Source organism: Petromyzon marinus, unplaced genomic scaffold (genome assembly GCF_048934315.1).
Source record: "Petromyzon marinus isolate PM22_M1 ecotype Great Lakes invasive population unplaced genomic scaffold, UKy_Petmar_22M1.pri1.0 PM_G_Scaffold_32, whole genome shotgun sequence".
Classification (NCBI taxonomy): domain Eukaryota; kingdom Metazoa; phylum Chordata; class Hyperoartia; order Petromyzontiformes; family Petromyzontidae; genus Petromyzon; species Petromyzon marinus.
Genome location: NW_027422895.1, coordinates 2,424,489 through 2,451,189, shown reverse-complemented (window position 1 = coordinate 2,451,189; position 26,701 = coordinate 2,424,489). Strand labels below are relative to the sequence as shown.

The following is a 26,701-nucleotide window of genomic DNA, read 5'->3' as shown; positions in this document are numbered from 1 at the left end:
TCTCCACTCTCTCTCTCCACTCTCTCTCTCCACTCTCTCGGCCGAGTCTCTGCCACTTGTGGTTCTGAGTGTCACACGCTTGGGATCCTTCTTGCCCTCCTCTGCGGTTCTGTGTGTGACCGACGACGTGTGTGGAGAGCTGAAGGGTAGCGGTTAGATCTACGCTGCACCACGATCCTGGCGACCCAAGTTCGATTCCCACTCACATCCAACATCGCTGACGATTATCTGAACCGGTCCCGGGCCTCCCCTAGGTCGACTCCGCCTCAAATGAGTACTTGGTGCGGTGTGTAGTAAACATTGCCACTAGGGAGACAAAGGCGGCCGGGCGTGGTGCTGGCCACCCACCCCCTCGTGTACCGTGCTGGCCTTATAGGAGCTCGCTAACAGCACTTGCCCCTACGGTCTGTTAAGGGTATACGGGGGATCTTTGTCTGTGCGCGGCACGGTGAGTGTGTGCAGTGAGTGTCTCTGCTGGGCGTATCAGAAGGCAACGAAAATAAGGACAACTTGGCAGTCACACAGACACAGTGACACACACGCAGAGACACAGACACACACGCAGAGACACAGGCGCCATTTTGAGAGTCGTGAGGTGCGGATTTGAATTTTTTTTATTTCGGAGCAGAAATTAACGACGATGACGACCCCCCAGGGGTGCGAGATCGCCTCTCGTGAGGGAAAACGTGAGGTAAAAAGTGGCCTCAAATGTCCAGCCCGTGATTCGCAGATAGTTTAAATATGCACTGTTGAATTTATGGACAGTGCTGGGTCTATGGGGCAGTGCTGAGGCTATGGCCATTGACAAAATACAAACGATTTAATTTGTGAATAATAATGTAGCCTGGTTATTAAGTATGGTGAGTGTACTGACAGTCTATAATGTAGACTGTAGTAATGGTTATTAACCTGAGTGAGTGTACTGACAGTCTATAATGTAGACTGTAGTAATGGTTATTAAGTATGGTGAGTGTACTGACAGTCTATAATGTAGACTGTAGTAATGGTTATTAAGTATGGTGAGTGTACTGACAGTCTATAATGTAGACTGTAGCCTGGTTATTAAGTATGGTGAGTGTACTGACAGTCTATAATGTAGACTGTAGTAATGGATATTAAGTATGGTGAGTGTACTGACAGTCTATAATGTAGACTGTAGTAATGGTTATTAAGTATGGTGAGTGTACTGACAATCTATAATGTAGACTGTAGTAATGGTTATTAAGTATGGTGAGTGTACTGACAGTCTATAATGTAGACTGTAGTAATGGTTATTAAGCTGAGTGAGTGTACTGACAGTCTATAATGTAGACTGTAGTAATGGTTATTAACCTGAGTGAGTGTACTGACAGTCTATAATGTAGACTGTAGTAATGGTTATTAAGTATGGTGAGTGTACTGACAGTCTATAATGTAGACTGTAGCCTGGTTATTAAGTATGGTTAGTGTACTGACAGTCTATAATGTAGACTGTAGTAATGGTTATTAACCTGAGTGAGTGTACTGACAGTCTATAATGTAGACTGTAGTAATGGTTATTAAGTATGGTGAGTGTACTGACAGTCTATAATGTAGACTGTAGCCTGGTTATTCAGCTGGGTGAGTGTACTGACAGTCTATAATGTAGACTGTAGCCTGGTTATTAAGTATGGTGAGTCTACTGACAGTCTATAGTGTAGACTGTAGTAATGGTTATTAAGTATGGTGAGTGTACTGACAGTCTATAGTGTAGACTGTAGTAATGGTTATTAAGTATGGTGAGTGTACTGGCAGTCCATAATGTAGACTGTAGTAAAGGTTATTAAGTATGGTGAGTTTACTGACAGTCTATAATGTAGACTGTAGCCTGCTTATTCAGCTGGGTGAGTGTACTGACAGTCTATAATGTAGACTGTAGCCTGGTTATTAAGTATGGTGAGTGTACTGACAGTCTATAATGTAGACTGTAGTAATGTTATTAAGCTGAATGAGTGTACTGACAGTCTATAATGTAGACTGTAGTAATGGTTATTAAGTATGGTGAGTGTACTGGCAGTCTATAATGTAGGCTGTAGTAATGGTTATTAAGTATGGTGAGTGTACTAACAGTCTATAATGTAGACTGTAGTAATGGTTATTAAGTATGGTGAGTGTACTGACAGTCTATAATGTTGACTGTAGCAATGGTTATTAAGCTGAGTGAGTGTACTGGCAGTCTATAATGTAGACTGTAGCGGTACGTAGCTAACCGTGCTAATTGTGTTTTGGTTGCATTTTGCACAATTATAATCGTACAATATGGCACCAATCTTTAGCACGAATGTTCAGTTTTATCCTGAACATTCAGCTCTGACACTTTCAGTGAATACCTGAAATGATTTCCATTGAGAATGTCAATCTCTTGACGCTTAAGGGGAAAATACCCCGGTGGGTTATGACCACGCGATGCCTCGCATTCACCAAGACAATGCAGTTAATGTGCTGGGGGAAAGTAAGCACATTAAGAGCAAATATCCTAAAAAAAATGTTTTGATAAAACTTGACCATAACGTACTCTTTGGCTTTTTCGGTGAAGTCACATAACGGCCAGCATGTTTTTTTTTCCCTCCAAATGTTTTTGTAATCTGTGCACATGACCTGATGAAACGAATAACCTTTTTTTAAAATAACCCACGTGACAGATCCAACTAATCTCTCTTAAACTATAAACTAGTTTTTCTATTTTATTGTACAAGGTAAGGCCCACTGAGCTATGTAGCTTTTTTTCACAAGCGACCTGGCCATCACGAATGAAAGCTCAACACAAAGTGACTTCATCGTGTGGAAATGTATCGCAGTTAAATATTTTAAATGCGTGACGTTAATTCTAAATCTGGAGGGGGGAAACCGGAGGAACCAGAAATAAATCCATGCAACCACGAGGCAGAGACACGCACACTCCAAATATACTACCAGCAGCTCCACTATCAACAACAACAACCGCAGTTCGCCACTAAGTGGCGGTAACATCACCACGACGCTTGTGCCAGGCGATGTGCACCTTGAGGCCACGTGAATTGTCGAACGCCCGCTGGCAGGAGGTCACGGGGCAGACCCAGATGCGACAGGTCGACTGACTGAGACGACTGGCTGATGCACCACCTGTGCCCCCTACTGTGCCAACTTGCTGTCCTCAACGGATGGCACCTCAGCCAGCCACTCACAGGGGTGACTTCTTCCAATATTTGAGGCACCGCAGCCTCAGCAGGGTCATCCTCACTTTGTGCCACGATGTTTTCCTGGCTGAGGGATTTTCCCTCCCCCAGGACCTCACAGAAATGCTCAGCAAATCTGCGAACCTGTTCCTGGGGGTCGGAGATTGGATCACCGTTTTTTCCCCTAATGATGGTAATGGGTGTGGCGCTGCAGGTTACTTTTTTGATGGAGTTAAATAGAGATTTGTGATCACGGGCCACTGAGGCAGACTCCATCTCCTCAGCAACCCGCGACCACCACCCATCCTTGCAGTGCCTCACGGCTCTCCGAACCTCCGAGCGAAGGCTGCGGTAAGCCTCCTCATTCTCTGACGTGGGATTCTGTAGCCGATGACAGTGGGCCTGTCGCTTTTTCTCAACCATCCTGAACACCTCCTCTGTCAGCCAGGGTCTCTGGGGAGGTCTGGACCGCGTTCCCAAAGCAGCCATTGCAGCTGCATGAGTCACAGTCCTAAACCTCGCCCATTTACCCTCGACATCAGGAGGAGTCGGGGACGATGCCAATCCCAGCCGCAAGCGATGATGAAATTCTCGCTTGCAACTTTCATCAGATAACTGAGACCAGGCCACTTTATGTTGGAATGGGGTCCTGGGTGTACACCCACCACCGGAGTGGAAGAATGGCAGGCGCATCTTACAGATGACTAGTCGATGGTCAGAGGGCAGATCAGCTCCACGGTAGGTCCTGGTGTCAAGGACATGGGCTCGCATTCGCTGGTCCGTCACTATGTAGTCCAGCAGATGTTCTTGCTTGGACCCGGCATGCATCCATGATGTTGTGTGGATGCGCCGATGCCGGAACAGCGTGTTGGTAATTACAAGCCCATGGGCTGCACAAAAATCTAGCAGCCTCCTACCGTTGTTATTGAGCTGATCTGGCCCATGCCCTCCAATCACTCCAGACCAGGTGCCAGTATCATGACCAACTCGGGCATTGAAGTCACCCAACATGATGACTCTATCCCGAGGGGCCACTTTAGCCAGCACCTGTGACAGGAGGTCATAGAAGGCATCTGACTCATCGGCTTTGCCTGCATCCCTCCACGGATGTTCATCTTCGGTGGGGGCATAAGTAACCACGACCACCATTCCTCGCCTCCGGTTGATGGGAAGGCGAGCCCAAAGTAGCCTGGGGCTTACAGCTTCCCACACCTCACCGCCACGCTCCCACGCCCCCTTCATTCTTTTGTTCAAAAGAAGACCCACACCCTGTTGTTTGGCAGTCTGCTGCCCCGAGTAGAGGACTGTCCACCCCTCATGGTGGCAGGAGCCAGAGCCGGTCCACCGGACCTCCTGAATGCCACATAGATCCAGGCGGTACCGGTCTAGCTCCCGACAGAGGAGTGGCAGCCTCTCCTCTGCAGTGAGCATTCGAACATTCCACGTGGCCACCCGTAGTGGCTTTTCGTTGTTTCTGGAGTAGCCCCGAGGGTAGGTATTCAATCTCTTGGCTCCGCCAATTGGGGTTTGGCCAGGAGACGTCATAGACGCCTGGCCCCCCGGGGCCTCCGGCACAAGCTTATTAGTTACATATTTCAGTTTAATTCGTGGTTTCGTGGTAATTAATTGAAGGTGGAGGGGTTACCAGCCCCTCGCACCCGTTCAGAGCCCCCGTTTAGCCCCTGTGGTGGACACATATGCCATGAGGGGAGGAGCCAATCAAAATTGGATCTCCCCCCACAGCACTGTCCACGACAGAGTTGCCCGTCCGGCACCGCGAGGAGGTAGGGGGTTGTTTTGCCGGACACACACTGACACACACACTGACACACCATGATACACACACTGACTGGAGGAGGTGGAGCGTGGTCAACACATCTACGCCTGAAACATTTTAGAAAGAAGCGGAGAATACGGAACAACCCACCTGTTGTCCATTTCGATTTCCGTGTTGCCTCTAATCCTCAGTCTTGCTGTGTATCCACCGTCTGCTGGAGCTCACCTTCTATAGCGAAGATATCCATCATCTCCAGTTTGTGTGTCTTTAATAAATTGTCTCGGATATTTCTTGCTGCTCTCTATGTCCTTCATTCATGCTGCTGCATTGACATTAAGGTTTCCGCATGGTCCATGAATCATATTTGCGGTCACTACTGCAAACAGATTTTGGGTCTTCCTCTGGATTTGGAAACTCGGCAGATATAACATCGATTTGGATTGGATGATTTTTTTCTTTCAGCCAGATTAAAATCTGAGCGTGGGGAAGTCATCTACATCATTAGACCACCTTTGGCGGTACCAAAATTAAGAACGGAAATGGTTTCAAACATCTTTCCTATGGTTACTAAGCCAGAATCTATCTTCTCGGTTGAAATTGTCTCTGTGCTTGTATATGTGAATGGCCTCATGAACAAATCTCTCATGGTAGCCGGTTGGTTTGCAAAGAACCTCCGTCTTGGAGAAGTCAATGTCATGTGAGCCCACTGAATTATAACAGTGATCTGCCACGGCAGAGGAGTTCGTTCTACCGTGTTTCAAGTCTGCTTTATGTTCGCGGATGCGGTCCGAGATATGTCGTTTGGTTTCTCCAATGTAGCTACTACCACAGAGGCACTTTAGTTTGTAAACGCCCGGGTACTGTATGTCTGGAACAGCATCTTTTACAGATGGAATCAGATCACGTATTTTATGTACTGTGTTGCATCGGACCTGGATCTTGTGTTTATTCAGGATTTTGGAGATCTTTTTAGTGACCCCTGCAATGTAGGATAAGGTGATGGTTTTGAGTGGATCCACAAGAGGATCCTTCATGACTGGAGTGATGGCTTTGCGGATTGTGTAGTCGGAGTAACCATTAGCCCTGAGAGGCTGAGAGCCTGGTGTACGTGCTAAAGTTGAGGGTAAGAATCCACCCATTTTTTCGCCATATAGCATTGTGATATATAACGACTTATTGTTGGTAGCTTAGCTGATTGGAGAATATATAGAGTTTATTGATAACATTGAGGTAATTTATATTTTAGTTTTTTATTGGTTCACTATATAGTATTCATTATATAGTGTAGTGTATACCCAGTTACTGTGAATAGCTCAGATGTGTAGGCTTTGACTTCAAGATAGCCATTTCTGTGACCAGTAACAAGCTGATCACTCAGCTATTTCAATGCTAAATTCTCCTAGTTATTTCAATGCTAAATTCTCCTGTTTGATTTGTAATAGGTGCCTCTGTGAATGTGTATGCTGACTTTAACATAGCCATTTCTGTGACCAGTCACAAGCTAATCACTCAGCCGTTTCAATGCTAAATTCCAAGCTAATTCCTTTGTCAAGGCGCTTTGTTTCTTCTCACACAGCTTAAAGGTTGCGATCTGAGCTTGGCTTTGTTCGCTCCAGCGCTGTCCTCCAGACAGTCTCGTCCCTTCACCTGATGAAGGCCGCTTGTGTTGTGGCCGAAACGTCGTGAGGATTTTTTGTGTTATTTTATTTTATCAATTTATTATTTTATTCTCATTCTACGTGACTTTACCGAAAGAACCAAAGAAGATATCCTGGATCGTTTTGGTGAACGCTACAACAACAATACTCATTTCTATACAACGTCTGCCTCACGTGATTACTCTGTGTGGTTCATAAGGTGGGGCGTGTGCTGCTTTGATGATGGCAATTCAACACCCGACCCACCACCCTCCCCAACAACTCGCTCCAACCATTCTGCGGTCATGATTTGGGACTGTGATTCCATTTGCAAGTAAACTCACATTTCAACAATGAGGGTTTGAAAGCATTAAGCATTAGCTCTGTCTGCATGTCTGCTCTGTTGTAAAGATGATCCAATATGAACACAATTGTAGTACAACAGCTCACGTTGCTATTAGGGACCTAACAATGTTGAAAACTGGCCAAAATTGATTAAACGGCCCACTCATGGTCCAGAGCAGAACTCGGTACCACCTAAGGTAGCAAAACTTCAGTCGTACCCATTTATTTGGATGGAAAATGAAAGTAAATTACTTGATAGTCTCACTCATTGCATTTGTTTATCACTGGCCACATAGAGAAATTGAAACTGCTCAATGTAGGCCACCTCACGTGGTACCGACAAAGGAGACATCTCATGGGCTATGAAAAAATAAGAATAGGTTGTATCCTTTCTGGCAATAAAACAGATCTTAAGATTCATTGAAGAAGGTTTCTGTTTGGTGTTTGAACATTTAAACACCCGTTTTATTGCCAAAAAAGGATCAAATCTATTCTTATTTTGTCATACTTTGATACCGGCAAAACGGTCTCATTTTGAAGCGTCTCATGGACTATTGGATGGGGAGAAAAAAACCGGCGCTAAAAGTCAGCGCCGACCTCTCCTGTCGTGCCCAGTGACGTCATCACGGGCGAAGTTCACCGCGCGAAGTCAAACGCCGCCTCGTGAGCGCCGCTCGAAACGCAAAATCATTGCTCGGTGAACATTTCCGAGGACAAACAAATGCATGCCGGGAACCGTGTGAGTTTGTGTTTCTTGTTTCCTCTGCGCAATGTGGGGGAGGGCTTCATCCAGCAGTGGATTGACAAAAGCGCTATATGCATACTGCACAGGCTACGCTAACGTCACATTTAGGCCCATGGACCGAACAAACGCGGCTCTCTTTCTCCATCCGTCTCCACTCTCTCTCTCTTCCTCTCTCCACTGCTGGCCTGTAGGTTTGGGCCGAGCGAGTTCCTGCCGGGGATTTGGCTCTTCAGGAGCTGATTCCCCCCGTGGCTTTGTCGGCACGAGGCGACTGCGCGGAGTGTCAAGGGCTCCACCGGGCCCCAAGGCGCCGCCCCGGCACCACCGTAGTAGCCAAACCATCGGCGCTCGGCATGGCCTGTATGAAGGTCCTGCTGGACCGCATGTTGCGCACGGGGTACAACATCGTCCAGGAGAACGGACAGAGGAAGATCGGACCACCGCCCGACTGGCAGGGGCCCCCTCCCGCCCGTGGCTACGAGGTGTTTCTGGGGAGGATCCCGCGCAACCTCTACGAGGATGAGCTGGTGCCCGTGCTGGAGACGGTGGGGAAGCTCTACCAGCTCCGCCTCATGATGGAGATTAGCGGAGAGAACCGCGGCTATGCGTTCGCTACCTACGCGACGCTCGCCGAAGCCACGGATGCCGTCAAGAAACTCAACAAATTAGAGATCCGTCCCGGACACCGCATTGGAGTCCACTTTAGCATGGACAATCGCCGCCTCTTCATTGGGGGGCTGCCAGAGGACAAGAAGCGAGCGGAGGTGATGATGGCGATGAGCGGTGCCACGGAGGGCGTGGTGGACGTCAAGATGAGCGTCTGTCGCTGGGACAAAACTCTCAACCAAGGCTACGCGTTCATCGAGTACGGGAGCCATCGCGCGGCCGCCATGGCCAGGAAGAAACTCCTTCGAATCACCTTGCAGCTATGGGGCCGGACCATCAAGGTGGACTGGGCCATCTCGGAGCGGGTGGCTGCGGCCGCGGCGGTGGAGATGGAGGCGGCCGTGCCAGACCTGCTGCAGCCGGAGTGCACGGGCACCGGCAAAGCCACACAAAGCCAATTTGGGGGCTGGGGGGCACGCATGCAGCTGTGGTGGGTACCTCTCCACCTGCGGCCCATGCCCATTGCTCTCAAGGCGCTGCCGGAGGCGGCCATGCTGTCGTGGGAGGTGCGGCTGCGGATGCTGTGCCAGACCGCCGGCGTCAGCTACCCAATCTTCGAGCTGCACGCTTACTCGGAGCCCGGGATACCCGTGGGCCTCCTCTATAAGATGTCGATTCCTGGGGTGGGAGGAGGCGCCGGCATCTTCCCCGAATTTCTGAGCTCCAGCGAGGAGGGAGCACGGGAAGTGGTGTGTCAGCTCGCCTACAACATCCTCAGCAATGCGAATCCCCCGCCTCCGGCCACGCCCTCTCGTGGAACCTTGGAGCAGGTTACACGAGAGGGCGTGGCCAGAGGCGTGGCTAGGCCCCGCCTCCGGCCACGCTCTCTCGTGGAACCTTGGAGCAGGTTACACGAGAGGGCGTGGCCAGAGGCGTGGCTAGGCCCCGCCTCCGGCCACGCCCTCTCGTGGAACCTTTCGAGCAGGTTACCGGAGTAACTCGGCTAGCCCCACCTGTTGCCTTTGCCCCAGATGCGCCTCCTTCCCTGATTGGTTGTTACCTCTGTGGCCGTACCTGTTAAGCCCTTGCCAGGCCAGCAGGTGTCACCCTGTCATGTCAGCAGGTGTCACCCTGTCATGTCAGCAGGTGTCACCCTGTGATGTCAGCAGGTGTCACCCTGTGATGTCAGCAGGTGTCACCCTGTCATGTCAGCAGGTGTCACCCTGTGATGTCAGCAGGTGTCACCCTGTGATGTCAGCAGGTGTCACCCTGTGATGTCAGCAGGTGTCACCCTGTCATGTCAGCAGGTGTCACCCTGTGATGTCAGCAGATGTCACCCTGTGATGTCAGCAGGTGTCACCCTGTCATTACACTTTAATGAAAACTGACAACAGAATCCTTGAAGAAAAAACTAATTCAGGTGTTTGACATGTCGACGCCATTTCGTTTTGAAAATGTAGCAGAGAAAAATACATATTGTTCACATCGCATTCTGTTTTGTCAATGATCTCTGTAACGTGTGACTGCTCTGCAAGCCATGCATTAACCCCTTTCTGTCTCAATTTAATTCCCAGCATGCAATTCTCCAAGCCTCAGATTTTATAAAATCTTTCGCGCAACTTTAATCCTAGTAAATATATTTTTTTCTTTTAAAACACAAGCATTATATTTAGTCTATTGCATGGCTAAAGTATTCTAAGTAAAAATATAAATTGTATTAAACCAATGTTAGATCATCGCTATGATAAATATATTTCTACCCTACAATATACAAATCTACATTGTGCTAATGTTTCAATTCTACTTTTATTAACTTACAAATATATATAGTCTAGGACACATTTTCAAAGGAATATTTTCATGTACCCAGACAATATTTGCACGTGCCCACATAAAAAACTTGCAGCCTGCATACGTAGCTACGACAACAGAATCCTTGAAAAAACTAATTCAGGTGTTTGACATGTCAATGCCATTTCGTTTTGAAAATGTAGGGGAGAAAAATATATATTGTTCACATCGCATTCTGATGTCAAAACATTTGATTCTTTATAAAATTGAAAAATCCTTGAACAACTTTGCTGCACATGGAGATGTCCGTGCACCGCCTCGTTTCCACAGCCTCTATCTCGGTGCCATTTGTATTTCATGCACATACCGCTGTTAAGAGTTTGATGTTTGATTGATTTTCAATTTTGGTGTTTTTTTGCTGTAATGTTTTTTTGTTACTTTTTTAGTGGAAATAAAGTCCTGAAAAGTCTCTTCCTCTCTCTCTCCACTCTCTCGGCCGAGTCTCTGCCACTTTTGGTTCTGAGTGTCGCATGCTTGGGATCCTTCTTTCCCTCCTCTGTGGATTTAATTTGATTTGCTGATTTACACGTCAACATATTTCAGACTTTTTCCTAATCATTACCAACGTTTCCATGGCCATGCACTTTAGAGTAACTTATTACCTTTTACCACAGCATCATAATATAATTTTCCCGGATCATCGCCTTCATAGATTTGATCAATCATCAATGGTTTACTCGTTCGTTTTTGTATTTACTTATGCCACCGTCTTTCCCCGTGGGACCATGTGGTGTGAAGTTGTGTCGCACATAAACAAAATCTGTTCACATCACGATTTTCCATACTCGACTGTCAGTTGCCATCCCCGGGGCGATGTGCACATTTGTCGACTCGGCGAATCGATTTGATTTCGGGGCCCCGTTGGGTCGCCCCTTTTGTGTTTTTGCGTGAGCCGGATTTCAACGCAATTCCTGATCCGTTGTGGTGCCACGGTCTCGGAGCAACTCTGTCATCGCCTCGACTCCCCCGTGGCCCCCCACACCGAGCACGCACCTGCAGCGCGCACACGTAGCGTCCTGGCGGGGGATTGCCCGTCACGACGGGTTTTCATCCGAAGGGTCTCTGGGATGAAAGTCCCGCGGTTTCCCGGTGCCAGGAGAATGGCCGACCCTCGCGGAGCGAGTCACATTGCGGCGCCCCTGAGTTGGCTTCAAATTGTTTGGGCGCGCGAAGGTTCGCCGGGTCGGCGGCGACGAGTCGCGCGCGACGCTCCCCGCCTTCTCGAGCCGCTCGCGGCATCCGTGCGACGCCGGTGAGCGCCGCTACGAGGCGGTGATAGGCAAAGTTCCCTTTCGTCTTCGTCCCTCCGACTCTCACGGCGTCCGCGAGACGCCGTGAGCACGGCCGCGAGGTACGTGATGGGGCCTGCGAGCATTTGCGGACTTGGGTAGCGGTAGGCCTAGGCTCCGCTCGTAGAATATTCCCTCCGGGCGGTGCGGGGTTTGCGCCACGAATAAAAGTTAGCAGAGAGCATCGGTGTGGTGCGTGTGTGATTCCCGTGCGGAGCGGCTGCGTGGGCGGATGCGCGGCGAGAGCGAGGGCGGAGCCGCGGCCGGAGCTCGCGCGTTGAGATCATCGCCCGTCGGCGTGGACGCGAGTGGGCCGCCGCGTGCTGCGTCAGCCGTAGTGGGCGCGCGGCGTGCACGGACGCGCGTTGAGATAATCGCCCGCAGGTGCGAGACCGTTCGGGCCCCGTGTTAACGACGGCTGCGGTGCCCGCGGATGCTCGTGGAGGTAATCGCTCGCCGGTGTAGGCGCTAGCGTGCCGCTGTCCGCTGCGTTAGCGATAGCCGCGGTGCGCGCGGGGGTGCGTGGGTTTACTCCGTGCGGCCGTGAGCCAGCAGCACGAGTCTGTCCCTCGGAGAGGGCGCTGGCGCGGGGGGCCCCGATCGCTCGGTCGGCGGGGGCCCGGCGGGAGCCGACCGACGCGGTGGAGGAGGCGGCGGAAGGGGCGGACGTCGCGCCCCACCTGCCCAGCGAGGGCGGTGGGGTGGACGTCGGCCCCCACACCGCCATGGCCCTGTACACGTTAAAGTATTGAGCACAAACTCAAGGAGCAGGGAAAATGGTAATGTCGCTTGGATTTAATTTTAATATCATTGCAACTGTATAGTTTTGATATGTTTTATTGAAAAACATTCACGTGCATTGGCATGTCCCTCTGTCTCAAACATTAATAATGTATCATCTGCAAATGTCCTTTAGCAATGCAAATGTTTGTTCAACATTGGTATGCAGCTTGAAGAATGATGGAGTCTTATAACTGAAGACACTTTGGATTTTCAATCAAAATTTACAAATAATCCACTCTACCATAAACATGCTACATTCCAGCTAAAGTATAGTAGTATATTACTGTAAAGTAGTATGGTGTATAGCACAGATATTTTGTACAAACCCAGTGAGATGGGAGTGCTGCTTTGATGCATTACGCTTGGATCCGATCTCATGGGTTCAATTCAGGCTAACCCCTAAGGGTACAATTTTATTTTTACAGTTTCAATCGGACCAAGTACCTGGGGAGGTTTATTCCAAGTCAACATGGCTTAAAATCTGCCATGCTGAAATAAAATAGCTGGACGTTATTGCTTCTGACGTGAGTGCAGGACTCGCTATCCATGCCAAGGTGCGGAGGCTCATTTGGGCGACCAAAGGAATTCCGAATGCATGTTACAATAACGTTAATTTCAGATGACTGGATTCATTGGTAGAGTGCTCCAACTTGGGCAGAGATATCTGGCTGGAAAGTGATGTGGTTAAAACGTTTGTCTCGCAGTTTTAAAGGTTGCAATTTCAAGATACAGTTTGGGCATCAGAGCTCAATAAATTGAGTACTACTCTGTGTGAGGTTAACAGGAGTCATCCAATGGAGAGACTGGGCCATGCCATATAAATGTGGAATTTATATCAGTTGACAGGTCAAACGTACTCTTTGTCCTTTTTGGTCACTTTATTATTATAGGCTAGTGGTGTTTGTGTTTTAATCACAGAGATGGGGGGGGGGCATTGCACCTCGCTACACCCATCCACTGCTGACGGTAGAGGTTGTGTCTCTGTGTACACACAGACACAGTGTAAACACACACAGTGTACACGCACACACATTGTACACACACACAGTGTAAACACACACAGTGTACACACACACAGATTGTACACACACAGAGTGTACACACACAGTGTACACACACACAGTGTACACACATACACACAGTGTACACACACACAGTGTACACACACAAAACAAAAAAAACAAAGATCCCCCATATAGCCTTAACAGACTGTAGTGGCAAGTGCTGTTAGCGAGCACCTATGAAGGCCGGAACGGTACACGAGGGGGTGGGTGGCCAGCACCACGCCCGACCGCCTTTGTCTCCCTAGTGGCAATGTTTACACACCGCACCAGGTACTCATTTGAGGCTGAGTTGACCTAGGGGAGGCCTGGGACCGGTTCAGATAATCGTCACTGGTGTTGGCCGTGAGCGGGAATCGAACCCGGGTCGCCAGGTGCATAGCGCAGCGTAGCGCTAACCGGTACACTACCGCTCCCGTACACACACACAGTGTAAACACACACAGTGTACACAGACACAGTGTACACACACACAGTGTACACACAGTGTAAACACACACAGAGTAAACACAGTGTAAACACACACAGTGTACACACACAGAGTGTACACACACAGTGTACACACACACACATTGTGTACACACACACACAGTGCACACACACATTGTGTACACACACATTATGTACACACATTGTGTACACACACAGTGTACACACACACAGTGTACACACTGTGCACACACAGTGTACACACACAGTGTACACACACATACAGTGTACACACAGTGTACACACACACACACAGTGTACACACACAGTGTACACACACTGTGTACACACACACAGTGTACACACACACAGTGCACACACACAGTGTATACAAAATAATGTCCACGTTGTTGTTGTAGCTGAGCCCACGCACCCAAGGGAGGGAGCAATGAAAATGAATCTTAATCAACTTAAACTCCAATCCCGCTCTGTGACGTCACCTCTCAGCATTACCTCATCGGCATGAAACGCCAGGGGGAGGTGTACCTCGCTAGTGACGTCATGTCACCAAGGTATTACACCGCGCTCTTGAGCGTGACGTCACCTCCGCTTGTGTCACTGCCGATTGCGTTCCAGTGCCAATCCTTATTTGGGCAAAGCTACGCCCAGTGATAGCAACTGATTAACATAATTTATTCGTTAAAGCCGACGAGTTCATTGCCCACGACACATGGGACGAGGCACATTAACATGATTTATTCTCTATTTAGTTACGGAGCTGCTCATTGTGGGAGGAGCGTGTATCGTTCCCCGGAATCGACGTCATGTCACCTGCTGCCGCGTGACGTCACGAGGTAACACTGCACTGAAATCCGAGGTGAGAACTTCTCATTGCGATTGTGGTTGTTGTGGTGGTGGTGGTTGTGGTGGTTGTTGTTTACCAAGGTAGAGCCTCGTTCTCTCCCTTGTAGGGATGTCAGTTGAGTAGCAGCGAGCATGGGAATCGATGTCCAGGTTGGAACTTTACAACGCGGGGCCTAGCCACGCGGGGCCTTGCCTCCTGCCCTCGCCTGATTGCATTCACTTTAATTATCTCGCTTAAGTTTAATTTGTCTTCACCCGGCTCGCCACTTTGTAACTTTTTTATTGTAAATATTCACGCAGTTTTTATTTTTTTCACCAGGCCAAGCCCGCTTGAGCTGCTATACCGCTCTTGTTATCAGAAGCGACCTGCCCACAACAACAATAACAACAACAAGGTGGGACTTGATAATTGTTTTTTTACCCTTTTATCTGACAACAAAACTGACACCTTCTTTACAAGGAGTCATGTTTACATTGACCACAATACCTGCGGTCGGAACGCAAACACACAACAACAACTCTGATAATGTATGTGGCACTGTCCTTGAAATTGATTGGTCCACACCCGAGACAACTTTCTTTTTGGCGTCTTCTGGTCCAACACCAACGTGAGACGAGGCTCTAAAGAAAGTTGTCTCGGGTGTGGACCAATCAATTTCAAGGACAGTGCCACATACATTATCAGAGTTGTTGTTTTTTGTTTGCGTTCTGACCGCAGGTATTGTGGTCAATGTAAACATGACTCCTTGTAAAAAAGGTGTCAGTTTTGTTGCCAGATAAAAGGGTAAAAAAACAATTAGCATTTTGTTACTGGCAAATGAGGTTTCCAATGGTGTAGGGTGGGGCTTGACAACAGCGTGGTGGTGTTCACTCTAGACGCCTTGGCGGTGTTCACTCTAGACACGTGGCGGTGTTCACTCTAGACGCGTGGCGGTGTTCACTCTAGACACGTGGAGGTGTTCATTCTCTACATGTAGAGGGGAGACCGGGGGATCGGGAAGGAAATCCACACGACCACGGGGAGAGAGAGAGAGAAACGCAGCCTCGGCTGTGTTGATTGATCCTCAATTAACTACTTGGTGGAATGAGGAAGCATTAATACTGAGCAGGTGAAGGTGGCCAGGCGTGGGTCTGGACACACCACCACCTGTGAACCATGCCAGTGTGTGACAGTGGTGGAGCCAGTGGGGGTGGAGAGGCACGTGCCCCCCCAACGATCCGATAGAAATCCCTAATTTTGATAGGATCATTGGGGTTTATTAGTAATGAGCTTCACTACCCAGCTTCGCCCGGGACTTGGATACTTGTATTTGGTTAACTTCGCATTCCCTTCTATTTCACTGAAAAACCCTGGAAAAAAATGATGCTTGCAAGAAAGAAAAAAGCCGAAACAAATCAATTTTAGATGTAAAGCTTTCGTGACTGCTAGGATCCATACTCTTTGGTTCTATTGGGTAAAGTCACGTAGGTGAAAATAAAATAACAAAAAATCACGACGTTTCGGCCACAACACAAGCGGCCTTCATCAGGTGAAGGGACGAGACTGTCTGGAGGACAGCGCTGGAGTGGGAGAAGCCACGCTTAGATCACGACCTTTAAGCTGTGTGAGAAGAAAAACACAAAGCACCTTGACAAAGGAATTAGCATTGAAATGGCTCATTGAAATAGCTAAGTTAAAGTATACACATCCGCAGAGGTACCGCTTGACAAAGGAATTACCATAGAATTTAGCATTGAAATAGCTGAGTGATTAGCTTGTAACTGGTCACAGAAATAGCTATGTTCACCGAGGCACCTAGTACTCATCAAACAGGAGAATTTAGCGAAACACAACCACGCTCAGACAGCAGACCTTTAAACTGTGTGCGAGCAAACAAGGTGTTCTGACAAAGAAATTTGCATAAAAATTAGCATTTGATTGGCGGATTTTAGGAAAGAGGTGGTGTACGTGCCGTTTGGCGCGGGGGGGAAGGGGGGGAAGGGGAGTTTACCTATTGATGGTGTGAAAAGGGAATTTATAAGAGCTGCGAAAGTTTGGGGTACCACTACTTGAAAAATATACTGTACCATTGAAATTAGTTTAATGTTTAGTTCGGTTTAGCACATCTTTCCAATGGTTGCTTAATTTGAAACCATCCTCTCGGTTGAAATTGTGTCTGTGTTTGTAGATCTGAATTGCTTCATGAACAAATCTCTGATAAAAGCCCGTGGGTTTGCAAAGAACCTTGGTATCGGGGAAAATTATATCGTGATCCCCCACAGCGTTGTAACAGTGATCAGCCATGGCAGAAGAATTCGTTTTGCCGTGTTTCAAATCTGATTTGTGCTCGCGAATTCGGTCAGAGACATGTCGCTTTGTCTCACCGATATAGCAATCACCACAGGTACAATTGAATTTGTAAACCCCGGGGTACTGTAATTCAGGAATGACATCCTTCACGGATGGGATCAGATCACGAATTTTGTGTACTGTATTGAACCGGACCTGGAGCTTGTGTTTGTTTAGAATTTTGGAAATCTTTTTAGTAACGCCTGCTATATATGGAAGTGTGATGGTTTTGACCGGAGTATCAAGTGGTTGTTTCTGTATGGAGGGAGAGACAGCTTGGCGGATGGTATGGTCACAGTAACCATTCCTTTTGAGGGCCAGGTGTACATGTTTTAATTCACTGGTCAGGTGGTGTTGGTCCGAAATGTAATGAGCCCTATGGTATAAAGTTTTGATGAGAGAATTATTTTGGGCTGGGTGGTGGTGGAAATCAGGTTTCAAGTAGGAATCTGTGTGGGTGGGTTTCCTGTAGACAGAATGCCCCAATGAGCCATCAGGTCTCCTCTCAAACAGAACATCTAAGAATGGTAGCTAGCCATCTTTCTCCACTTCCATGGTGAATTTTTATGGCGGGATGTCTGGAATTGATGTGGTGTAGGAAAAGGTTCAGAGCTGGGAGGCCATGTGGCCAAATGACGAAAGTATCATCCACATATCTCTTCCACAGGGAAGGTCTGAGGGTGGAAGTCTGGATGGCGTCTGATTCAAATTTCTCCGTGAAAATATTGGCTCTCACTGGTGATAAGGGGGATCCCATGGGGGTACCCTCATTTTGTTTGTAGAAGGAGCCATTCCAAGTAAAGTAGGTATTGTTGAGGCAGTGCCTAACCAGTGCAGGTGTGTCGGGGTCTAGTCCATGTTGGACCAAATTTTCAATTATTTAAATGGTATCAGGTACTGGGACCTTGGTGAACAAAGAGACCACATCGAAGCTGACAAGGATATCGTCAGGGGACAGTACAACGTCTTTGACCATAGAGACCAATTGGGCTGAGTTAAGTACTGCTGAGGCGGTCTTGCCAGTGAAAGGCAGCAAGGCATCTGACAGAAAACGGGCTAGTCTGTAGGTAGGGGAGTTGATCGTGGATACGATGGGTCAAAGTGGGGTGCCTTCTTTATGAATCTTGGGAAGACCATAGAATCTAGGGGGTCTTGCAGCAGAAGGTTTTAGGGAGGGACGTTTAGTTGGGTCGATTAGGGAGGTCAAAATTGTGATGATCTTGTTGGTTTTTATCGCTAGGCTATTAGTAGGGTCATTTTTTATTTTTGAGTAACTTCCATCGTTGAGTAGATTCTGGATTTTGTTGTTGTATGAATCTTTATCCATAATAACAGTAGCGTTGCCTTTATCGGCTGAGAGGATGACTATATCACTTCTGTTTTTTAAATTCGCGAGTTCAGAGCGTTCATTTTTGCTGATGTTACTAATGGGTTTCTTATCATTCTTAAGAATAGTGGCTATTTCAGCTCTCGCAACGTCTGCTTGGATGTGTCCTACGCCTTTGAGGGCTACATCGACCTGAGAGATGATATCATCTATTGGTATGTGTTTTGGGGTGACAGCAAAATTTAGTCCCCTAGCCAGTACTGTTTTCAGATTGTCCAAAATCGGGGTGCTACTCTGATTAATGACGATTTTGTTAACATCTAGTTTTGTTATATGTGGAACTGGGTTCTTCTTTGATAGGTGGTTGAATTTAGAAATCAGGTTAGCTTTACATTTGACTGACAGTGACTCAGCAGAAGAAGCAGTCATGTTGTCTACGTGATCCCAATCAGAAGGTGACATTTTTTGTGTTAACATTAAATGGGCTTGTAGGAGAGTCCTGTCTAAAGTATCGAGTTGAAATCGGAGTAGCCTTATCCTCTCTGAGATTGAAGATACGCTGGCCTTAAGCAGAAACTGTTTAGAATTCGGAGAAGATACAGCAGCAGAAGTGAGTGTGAAAGCGATGGTTATTACCTTGTGATCGCGGCATCTTTTGAGGAAGGTCAGCGTCTCAGTGAGTTGCGACTTGTCCCGTTGTCTGTTAAAAGCTCTAACAGATAGGTGAAAGCTCTCCCCATAGAGGTTATCAATTCTAGATTTAAAGCTTTCGTGACTGCTAGGATCCATACTCTTTGGTTCTATTGGGTAAAGTCACGTAGGTGAAAATAAAATAACAAAAAATCACGATATTTCGGCCACAACACAAGCGGCCTTCATCAGGTGAAGGGACGAGACTGTCTGGAGGACAGCGCTGGAGTGGGAGAAGCCACGCTTAGATCACGACCTTTAAGCTGTGTGAGACGAAAAACAAAGCGCCTTGACAAAGGAATTAGCATATAATTTAGCATTGAAATGGCTCATTGAAATAGCTAAGTTAAAGTATACACATCCGCAGAGGTACCCCTTGACAAAGGAATTAGCATAGAATTTAGCATTGAAATAGCTGAGTGATTAGCTTGTAACTGGTCACAGAAATAGCTATGTTAAAGTCAGAGCATATACATTCACCGAGGCACCTAGTACTCATCAAACAGGAGAATTTAGCGAAACACAACCACGCTCAGACAGCGGACCTTTAAACTGTGTGCGAGCAAACAAGGTGTTCTGACAAAGAAATTTGCATAAAAATTAGCATTTGATTGGCGGATTTTAGGAAAGAGGTGGTGTACGTGCCGTTTGGCGCGGGGGGGAAGGGGGGGAAGGGGAGTTTACCTATTGATGGTGTGAAAAGGGAATTTCTAAGAGCTGCGAAAGTTTGGGGTACCACTACTTGAAAAATATACTGTACCATTGAAATTAGTTTAATGTTTAGTTCGGTTTAGCATATCTTTCCAATGGTTGCTTAATTTGAAACCATCCTCTCGGTTGAAATTGTGTCTGTGTTTGTAGATCTGAATTGCTTCATGAACAAATCTCTGATAAAAGCCCGTGGGTTTGCAAAGAACCTTGGTATCGGATAAAATTATATCGTGATCCCCCACAGCGTTGTAACAGTGATCAGCCACGGCAGAAGAATTAGTTTTGCAGTGTTTCAAATCTGATTTGTGCTCGCGAATTCGGTCAGAGACATGTCGTTTTGTCTCACCGATATAGCAATCACCACAGGTACAACTGAATTTGTAAACCCCGGGGTACTGTAATTCAGGAATGACATCCTTCACGGATGGGATCAGATCACGAATTTTGTGTACTGTATTGAACCGGACCTGGATCTTGTGTTTGTTTAGAATTTTGGAAATCTTTTTAGTAACGCCTGCTATATATGGAAGTGTGATGGTTTTGACCGGAGTATCAAGTGGTTGTTTCTGTATGGAGGGAGAGACAGCTTGGCGGATGGTATGGTCAGAGTAACCATTCCTTTTGAGGGCCAGGTGTACATGTTTTAATTCACTGGTCAGGTGGTGTTGGTCCGAAATGTAATGAGCCCTATGGTATAAAGTTTTGATGAGAGAATTCTTTTGGGCTGGGTGGTGGTGGGAATCAGGTTTCACGTAGGAATCTGTGTGGGTGGGTTTCCTGTAGACAGAATGCCCCAATGAGCCATCAGGTCTCCTCTCAAACAGAACATCTAAGAATGGTAGCTTGCCATCTTTCTCCACTTCCATGGTGAATTTGATGGCGGGATGTCTGGAATTGATGTGGTGTAGGAAAAGGTTCAGAGCTGGGAGGCCATGTGGCCAAATGACGAAAGTGTCATCCACATATCTCTTCCACAGGGAAGGTCTGAGGGTGGAAGTCTGGATGGCGTCTGATTCAAATTTCTCCATGAAAATATTGGCTATCACTGGTGATAAGGGGGATCCCATGGGGGTACCCTCATTTTGTTTGTAGAAGGAGCCATTCCAAGTAAAGTAGGTATTGTTGAGGCAGTGCCTAACCAGTGCAGGTGTGTCGGGGTCTAGTCCATGTTGGACCAAATTTTCAATTATTTCAATGGTATCAGGTACTGGGACCTTGGTGAACAAAGAGACCACATCGATGCTGACAAGGATATCGTCAGGGGACAGTACAACGTCTTTGACCATAGAGACCAATTGGGCTGAGTTAAGTACTGCTGAGGCGGTCTTGCCAGTGAAAGGCAGCAAGGCATCTGACAGAATACGGGCTAGTCTATAGGTAGGGGAGTTGATCGTGGATACGATGGGTCGAAGTGGGGTGCCTTCTTTATGAATCTTGGGAAGACCATAGAATCTAGGGGGTCTTGCAGCAGAAGGTTTTAGGGAGGGACGTTTAGTTGGGTCGATTAGGGAGGTCGAACTTGTGATGATCTTGTTGGTTTTTATCGCTAGGCTATTAGTAGGGTCATTTTTTATTTTAGATTCTGGATTTTGTTGTTGTATGAATCTTTATCCATAATAACAGTAGCGTTGCCTTTATCGGCTGAGAGGATGACTATATCACTTCTGTTTTTTTTTAATTCGCGAGTTCAGAGCGTGCATTTTTGCTGATGTCACTAATGGGTTTCTTATCATTCTTAAGAATAGTGGCTATTTCAGCTCTCGCAACGTCTGCTTGGATGTGTCCTACGCCTTTGAGGGCTACATCGACCTGAGAGATGATATCATCTATTGGTTTGTGTTTTGGGGTGACAGCAAAATGTAGTCCCCTAGCCAGTACTGTTTTCAGATTGTCCGAAATCGGGGTGCTACTCTGATTAATGACGATTTTGTTAACATCTAGTTTTGTTATATGTGGAACTGGGTTCTTCTTTGATAGGTGGTTGAATTTAGAAATCAGGTTAGCTTTACATTTGACTGACAGTGACTCAGCAGAAGAAGCAGTCATGTTGTCTACGTGATCCCAATCAGAAGGTGACATTTTTTGTGTTAACATTAAATGGGCTTGTAGGAGAGTCCTGTCTAAAGTATCGAGTTCAAATCGGAGTAGCCTTATCCTCTCTGAGATTGAAGATAGGCTGGCCTTAAGCAGAAACTGTTTAGAATTCGGAGGAGATACAGCAGCAGAAGTGAGTGTGAAAGCGATGGTTATTACCTTGTGATCGCGGCATCTTTTGAGGAAGGTCAGCGTCTCAGTGAGTTGCGACTTGTCCCGTTGTCTGTTAAAAGCTCTAACAGATAGGTGAAAGCTCTCCCCATAGAGGTTATCAATTCTAGATTTAAAGCTTTCGTGACTGCTAGGATCCATACTCTTTGGTTCTATTGGGTAAAGTCACGTAGGTGAAAATAAAATAACAAAAAATCACGATATTTCGGCCACAACACAAGCGGCCTTCATCAGGTGAAGGGACGAGACTGTCTGGAGGACAGCGCTGGAGTGGGAGAAGCCACGCTTAGATCACGACCTTTAAGCTGTGTGAGACGAAAAACACAAAGCGCCTTGACAAAGGAATTAGCATATAATTTAGCATTGAAATGGCTCATTGAAATAGCTAAGTTAAAGTATACACATCCGCAGAGGTACCCCTTGACAAAGGAATTAGCATAGAATTTAGCATTGAAATAGCTGAGTGATTAGCTTGTAACTGGTCACAGAAATAGCTATGTTAAAGTCAGAGCATATACATTCACCGAGGCACCTAGTACTCATCAAACAGGAGAATTTAGCGAAACACAACCACGCTCAGACAGCGGACCTTTAAACTGTGTGCGAGCAAACAAGGTGTTCTGACGAAGAAATTTGCATAAAAATTAGCATTTGATTGGCGGATTTTAGGAAAGAGGTGGTGTACGTGCCGTTTGGCGCGGGGGGGAAGGGGGGGAGGGGGAGTTTACCTATTGATGGTGTGAAAAGGGAATTTATAAGAGCTGCGAAAGTTTGGGGTACCACTACTTGAAAAATATACTGTACCATTGAAATTAGTTTAATGTTTAGTTCGGTTTAGAACATCTTTCCAATGGTTGCTTAATTTGAAACCATCCTCTCGGTTGAAATTGTGTCTGTGTTTGTAGATCTGAATTGCTTCATGAACAAATCTCTGATAAAAGCCCGTGGGTTTGCAAAGAACCTTGGTATCGGAGAAAATTATATCGTGATCCCCCACAGCGTTGTAACAGTGATCAGCCACGGCAGAAGAATTCGTTTTGCCGTGTTTCAAATCTGATTTGTGCTCACGAATTCGGTCAGAGACATGTCGTTTTGTCTCACCGATATAGCAATCACCGCAGGTACAACTCAATTTGTAGACCCTGGGGTACTGTAAATCAGGAATGACATCCTTCACGGATGGGATCAGATCACGAATTTTGTGTACTGTATTGAACCGGACCTGGATCTTGTGTTTGTTTAGAATTTTTCTGTATGGAGGGAGAGACAGCTTGGCGGATGGTATGGTCACAGTAACCATTCCTTTTCAGGGCCAGGTGTACATGTTTTAATTCACTGGTCAGGTGGTGTTGGTCCGAAATGTAATGAGCCCTATGGTATAAAGTTTTGATGAGATAATTATTTTGGGCTGGGTGGTGGTGGGAATCAGGTTTCAAGTAGGAATCTGTGTGGGTGGGTTTCCTGTAGACAGAATGCCCCAATGAGCCATCAGGTCTCCTCTCAAACAGAACATCTAAGAATGGTAGCTTGCCATCTTTCTCCACTTCCATGGTGAATTTGATGGCGTGATGTCTGGAATTGATATGGTGTAGGAAAAGGTTCAGAGCTGGGAGGCCATGTGGCCAAATGACGAAAGTGTCATCCACATATCTCTGTCTCTCCCTCCATACAGAAACAACCACTTAATACTCTGGTTAAAACCATCACACTTCCATATATAGCAGGCATTACTAAAAAGATTTCCAAAATTCTAAATAAACACAAGATTCAGGTCCGGTTCAATACAGTACACAAAATTCGTGATCTGATCCCATACGTGAAGGATGTCATTCCTGATTTACAGTACCCTGGGGTTTACAAATTGAGTTGTACCTGCTTTGATTGCTATATCGGTGAGACAAAGCGACATGTCTCTGACCGAATTCGCGAGCACAAATCAGATTTGAAACACGGCAAAACGAATTCTTCTGCCGTGGCTGATCACTGTTACAACACTGTGGGGGATCACGATATAATTTTCTCCGATACCAAGGTTCTTTGCAAACCCACGGGCTTTTATCAGAGATTTGTTCATGAAGCAATTCAGATCTACAAACACAGACACAATTTCAACCGAGAGGATGGTTTCAAATTAAGCAACCATTGGAAAGATGTTCTAAAGCGAACTAAACGTTAAACTAATTTCAATGGTACAGTATATTTTTCAAGTAGTGGTACCCCAAACTTTCGCAGCTCTTATAAATTCCCTTTTCACACCATCAATAGGTAAACTCCCCCTCCCCCCCTTCCCCCCCCCCCCCGCGCCAAACGGCACGTACACCACCTCTTTCCTAAAATCCGCCAATCAAATGCTAATTTTTATGCTCATTTCATCGTCAGAACACCTTGTTTGCTCGCACACAGTTTAAAGGGCCGCTGTCTGAGCGTGGTTGTGTTTCGCTAAATTCTCCTGTTTGATGAGTACTAGGTGCCTCGGTGAATGTATATGCTCTGACTTTAACATAGCTATTTCTGTGACCAGTTACAAGCTAATCACTCAGCTATTTCAATGCTAAATTCTATGTTAATTCCTTTGTCAAGGGGTACCTCTGCGGATGTGTATACTTTAACTTAGCTATTTCAATGAGCCATTTCAATGCTAAATTATATGCTAATTCCTTTGTCAAGGCGCTTTGTGTTTTTCTTCTCACACAGCTTAAAGGTCGTGATCTAAGCGTGGCTTCTCCCACTCCAGCGCTGTCCTCCAGACAGTCTCGTCCCTTCACCTGATGAAGGCCGCTTGTGTTGTGGCCGAAACGTCGTGATTTTTTGTTATTTTATTTTCACCTACGTGACTTTACCCAATAGAACCAAAGAGTACAAATCAATTTACCTAATCGGATGTTTTCACTCAAGGAAATTCAACCTTAACCCACTTCTACGTAAGGTCGATTTTGGCCACTCGGGAAGGGATTAATGACGTGGCGAGCTGAAAATAGTCACGTTCACTTAGAAATTCCAGACAGCGTCAGCTGTGCAAATTTTCATGACGCCAGAGCTCAGCGTTGGAGAGGTTTTTGCTGCTTCGCACAAACAGATGGAATGTTCTGCTTCATATTTTAGATAGCAGTTCTACCCGTTCTTCGCACGGAGGATATGTATTGAACTCCGAGAAGCCAATGGCTTCATCGGCCAGGAGCGAAGCGCCACCTAAAATCTCCCAGCACGCTGTTAACAGCTCTAAGCATTGCAGAGCGCTTAACTCAGAGGTGTTGCGGGTTGACGCCAGACACTTCATGGTCATTTCCCCCCCCCCCCAATAAAATGCAAAAGACTATTTATATTTTTTTACATTGTGTACAGTATGGAACATACCCACATGCCAAATTTCAAGTGTGTGGCACGTTGGGAAGTATGCTAAACATTTCGAACAGACACACGTATCCACACATTTCCCTTTCATATATATAGATAAATCAGCATTTTGCGACACCCACTGCCACCGTGTGGCATATTATTACGTGCCAGGGACTCTATGAGAGGACAACAGTCCGAGTCCATAATTGGCAATAAGTAACGGCAAAGCAGTTACAAGCGACTCACAGAATTTTGCGCAGTTGCGTATACAGTACACGACTTCCCTGAAGGCAAACACCTTCAGCGAGCGCAATGCCGATAACACGCGTCGAATAAAAAGCAAGGGACAAGTCATTACGTACTAACAACTCCTTACTAACAACTCCTTACTAACAACTCCTTACTTACTAACAACTCCTTACTAACAACTCCTTACTAACAACTCCTTACTTACTAACAACTCCTTACTAACAACTCCTTACTAACAACTCCTTACTTACTAACAACTCCTTACTAACAACTCCTTACTAACAACTCCTTACTTACTAACAACTCCTTACTAACAACTATCATTTCATTGCTGGAGGGGTTGCCCCCTCCTACCTGAAAATCCAGGCTCCGCCTCTGAGTGTGTGGCAGTGTCAAGTTTGTGTTTGCAGTAAAGTCTATTAACTCTATTGAGCACGGAGGTTATATCAAAACAGTGGTTTAGGTTTGTTTTCCTCTGCAACTCTTTATAAGAATGGAGTCAGGAAGTTAACACAGCACACACATGCGGCTTAAGTCGGATCTGTTCATCCCAGCATTCAAAGACATCTGTGCCTGGCTTCACACCTCTAAGTTGAGATTGAACATTAATTCATGCATTTCTGCATAACACAAATAGTATTATTTTAAACACCCTTTGCTACGTCAGCTGAATTTAGCTTTCATAAATATTCCTTTTGTAGCCAGACAGCTGAAATTGTGTGCTCGGAGTTTTTGGTGAACATTCATTTTGAAGGTATGAGGGCTTCCAGGCATGTTTATGACCATTTGCCCTCTCATTGTGTGCCATAACAGCCCGTGTGATGAATTTGGGACACTTTTCCACTATATCATGAATATGTGAATAAGTATAGACGTGTAAGTCACGTGTTACTGTGTATATATGCTTTCCTCTGTGCATCGATACTGACGTGTAGATGGTGTGGATATTATTTTTTTCTGTCTGCAGCTGACGCTTCCTCTGACGCTTCCTCTGCAGAATTGGTCTGATAGAGCAAATGCACTCAGCGCAGCTCGGTATGACAAGGCTCCAATGCGACCGGTGTGCATACAGCACGGATCGGACTGGAGATTTCACACGGCACGAGAGAACTCACACAGGAGAGAAACCCTTCAAGTGCAGTGTGTGTGAGAAGGCGTTTGCACGTTCATCTGCTCTTGTAGAACACCAGAGAACACACACGGGAGAGAAACCCTTCAAGTGCAGTGTGTGTGG

General features: G+C 46.5%; 1 protein-coding gene across 1 annotated transcript; it reads left to right on the top strand.

Annotated features, from left to right (window-relative positions):
- Window positions 1-20,972, top strand: LOC142915522 (dead end protein homolog 1-like). Its single transcript, XM_076061278.1, has 3 exons — window positions 1-691; window positions 7,869-9,190; window positions 20,957-20,972. The coding sequence occupies exons 1-3, from the start codon at window positions 641-643 to the stop codon at window positions 20,970-20,972; spliced, it is 1,389 nt and encodes a 462-aa protein (XP_075917393.1). The 5' UTR covers window positions 1-640.
- Window positions 20,973-26,701: the final 5,729 nt, after the last annotated feature.

Bases quoted from the DNA above. Each gene is read 5' to 3' on its own strand.
- LOC142915522 (XM_076061278.1), top strand. From the start codon at position 641: ATGACGACCCCCCAGGGGTGCGAGATCGCCTCTCGTGAGGGAAAACGT. The intron at 692-7,868 runs GTAAAAAGTGGC...GCTGGCCTGTAG, and splicing joins CTCGTGAGGGAAAACGTGAG to GTTTGGGCCGAGCGAGTTCC.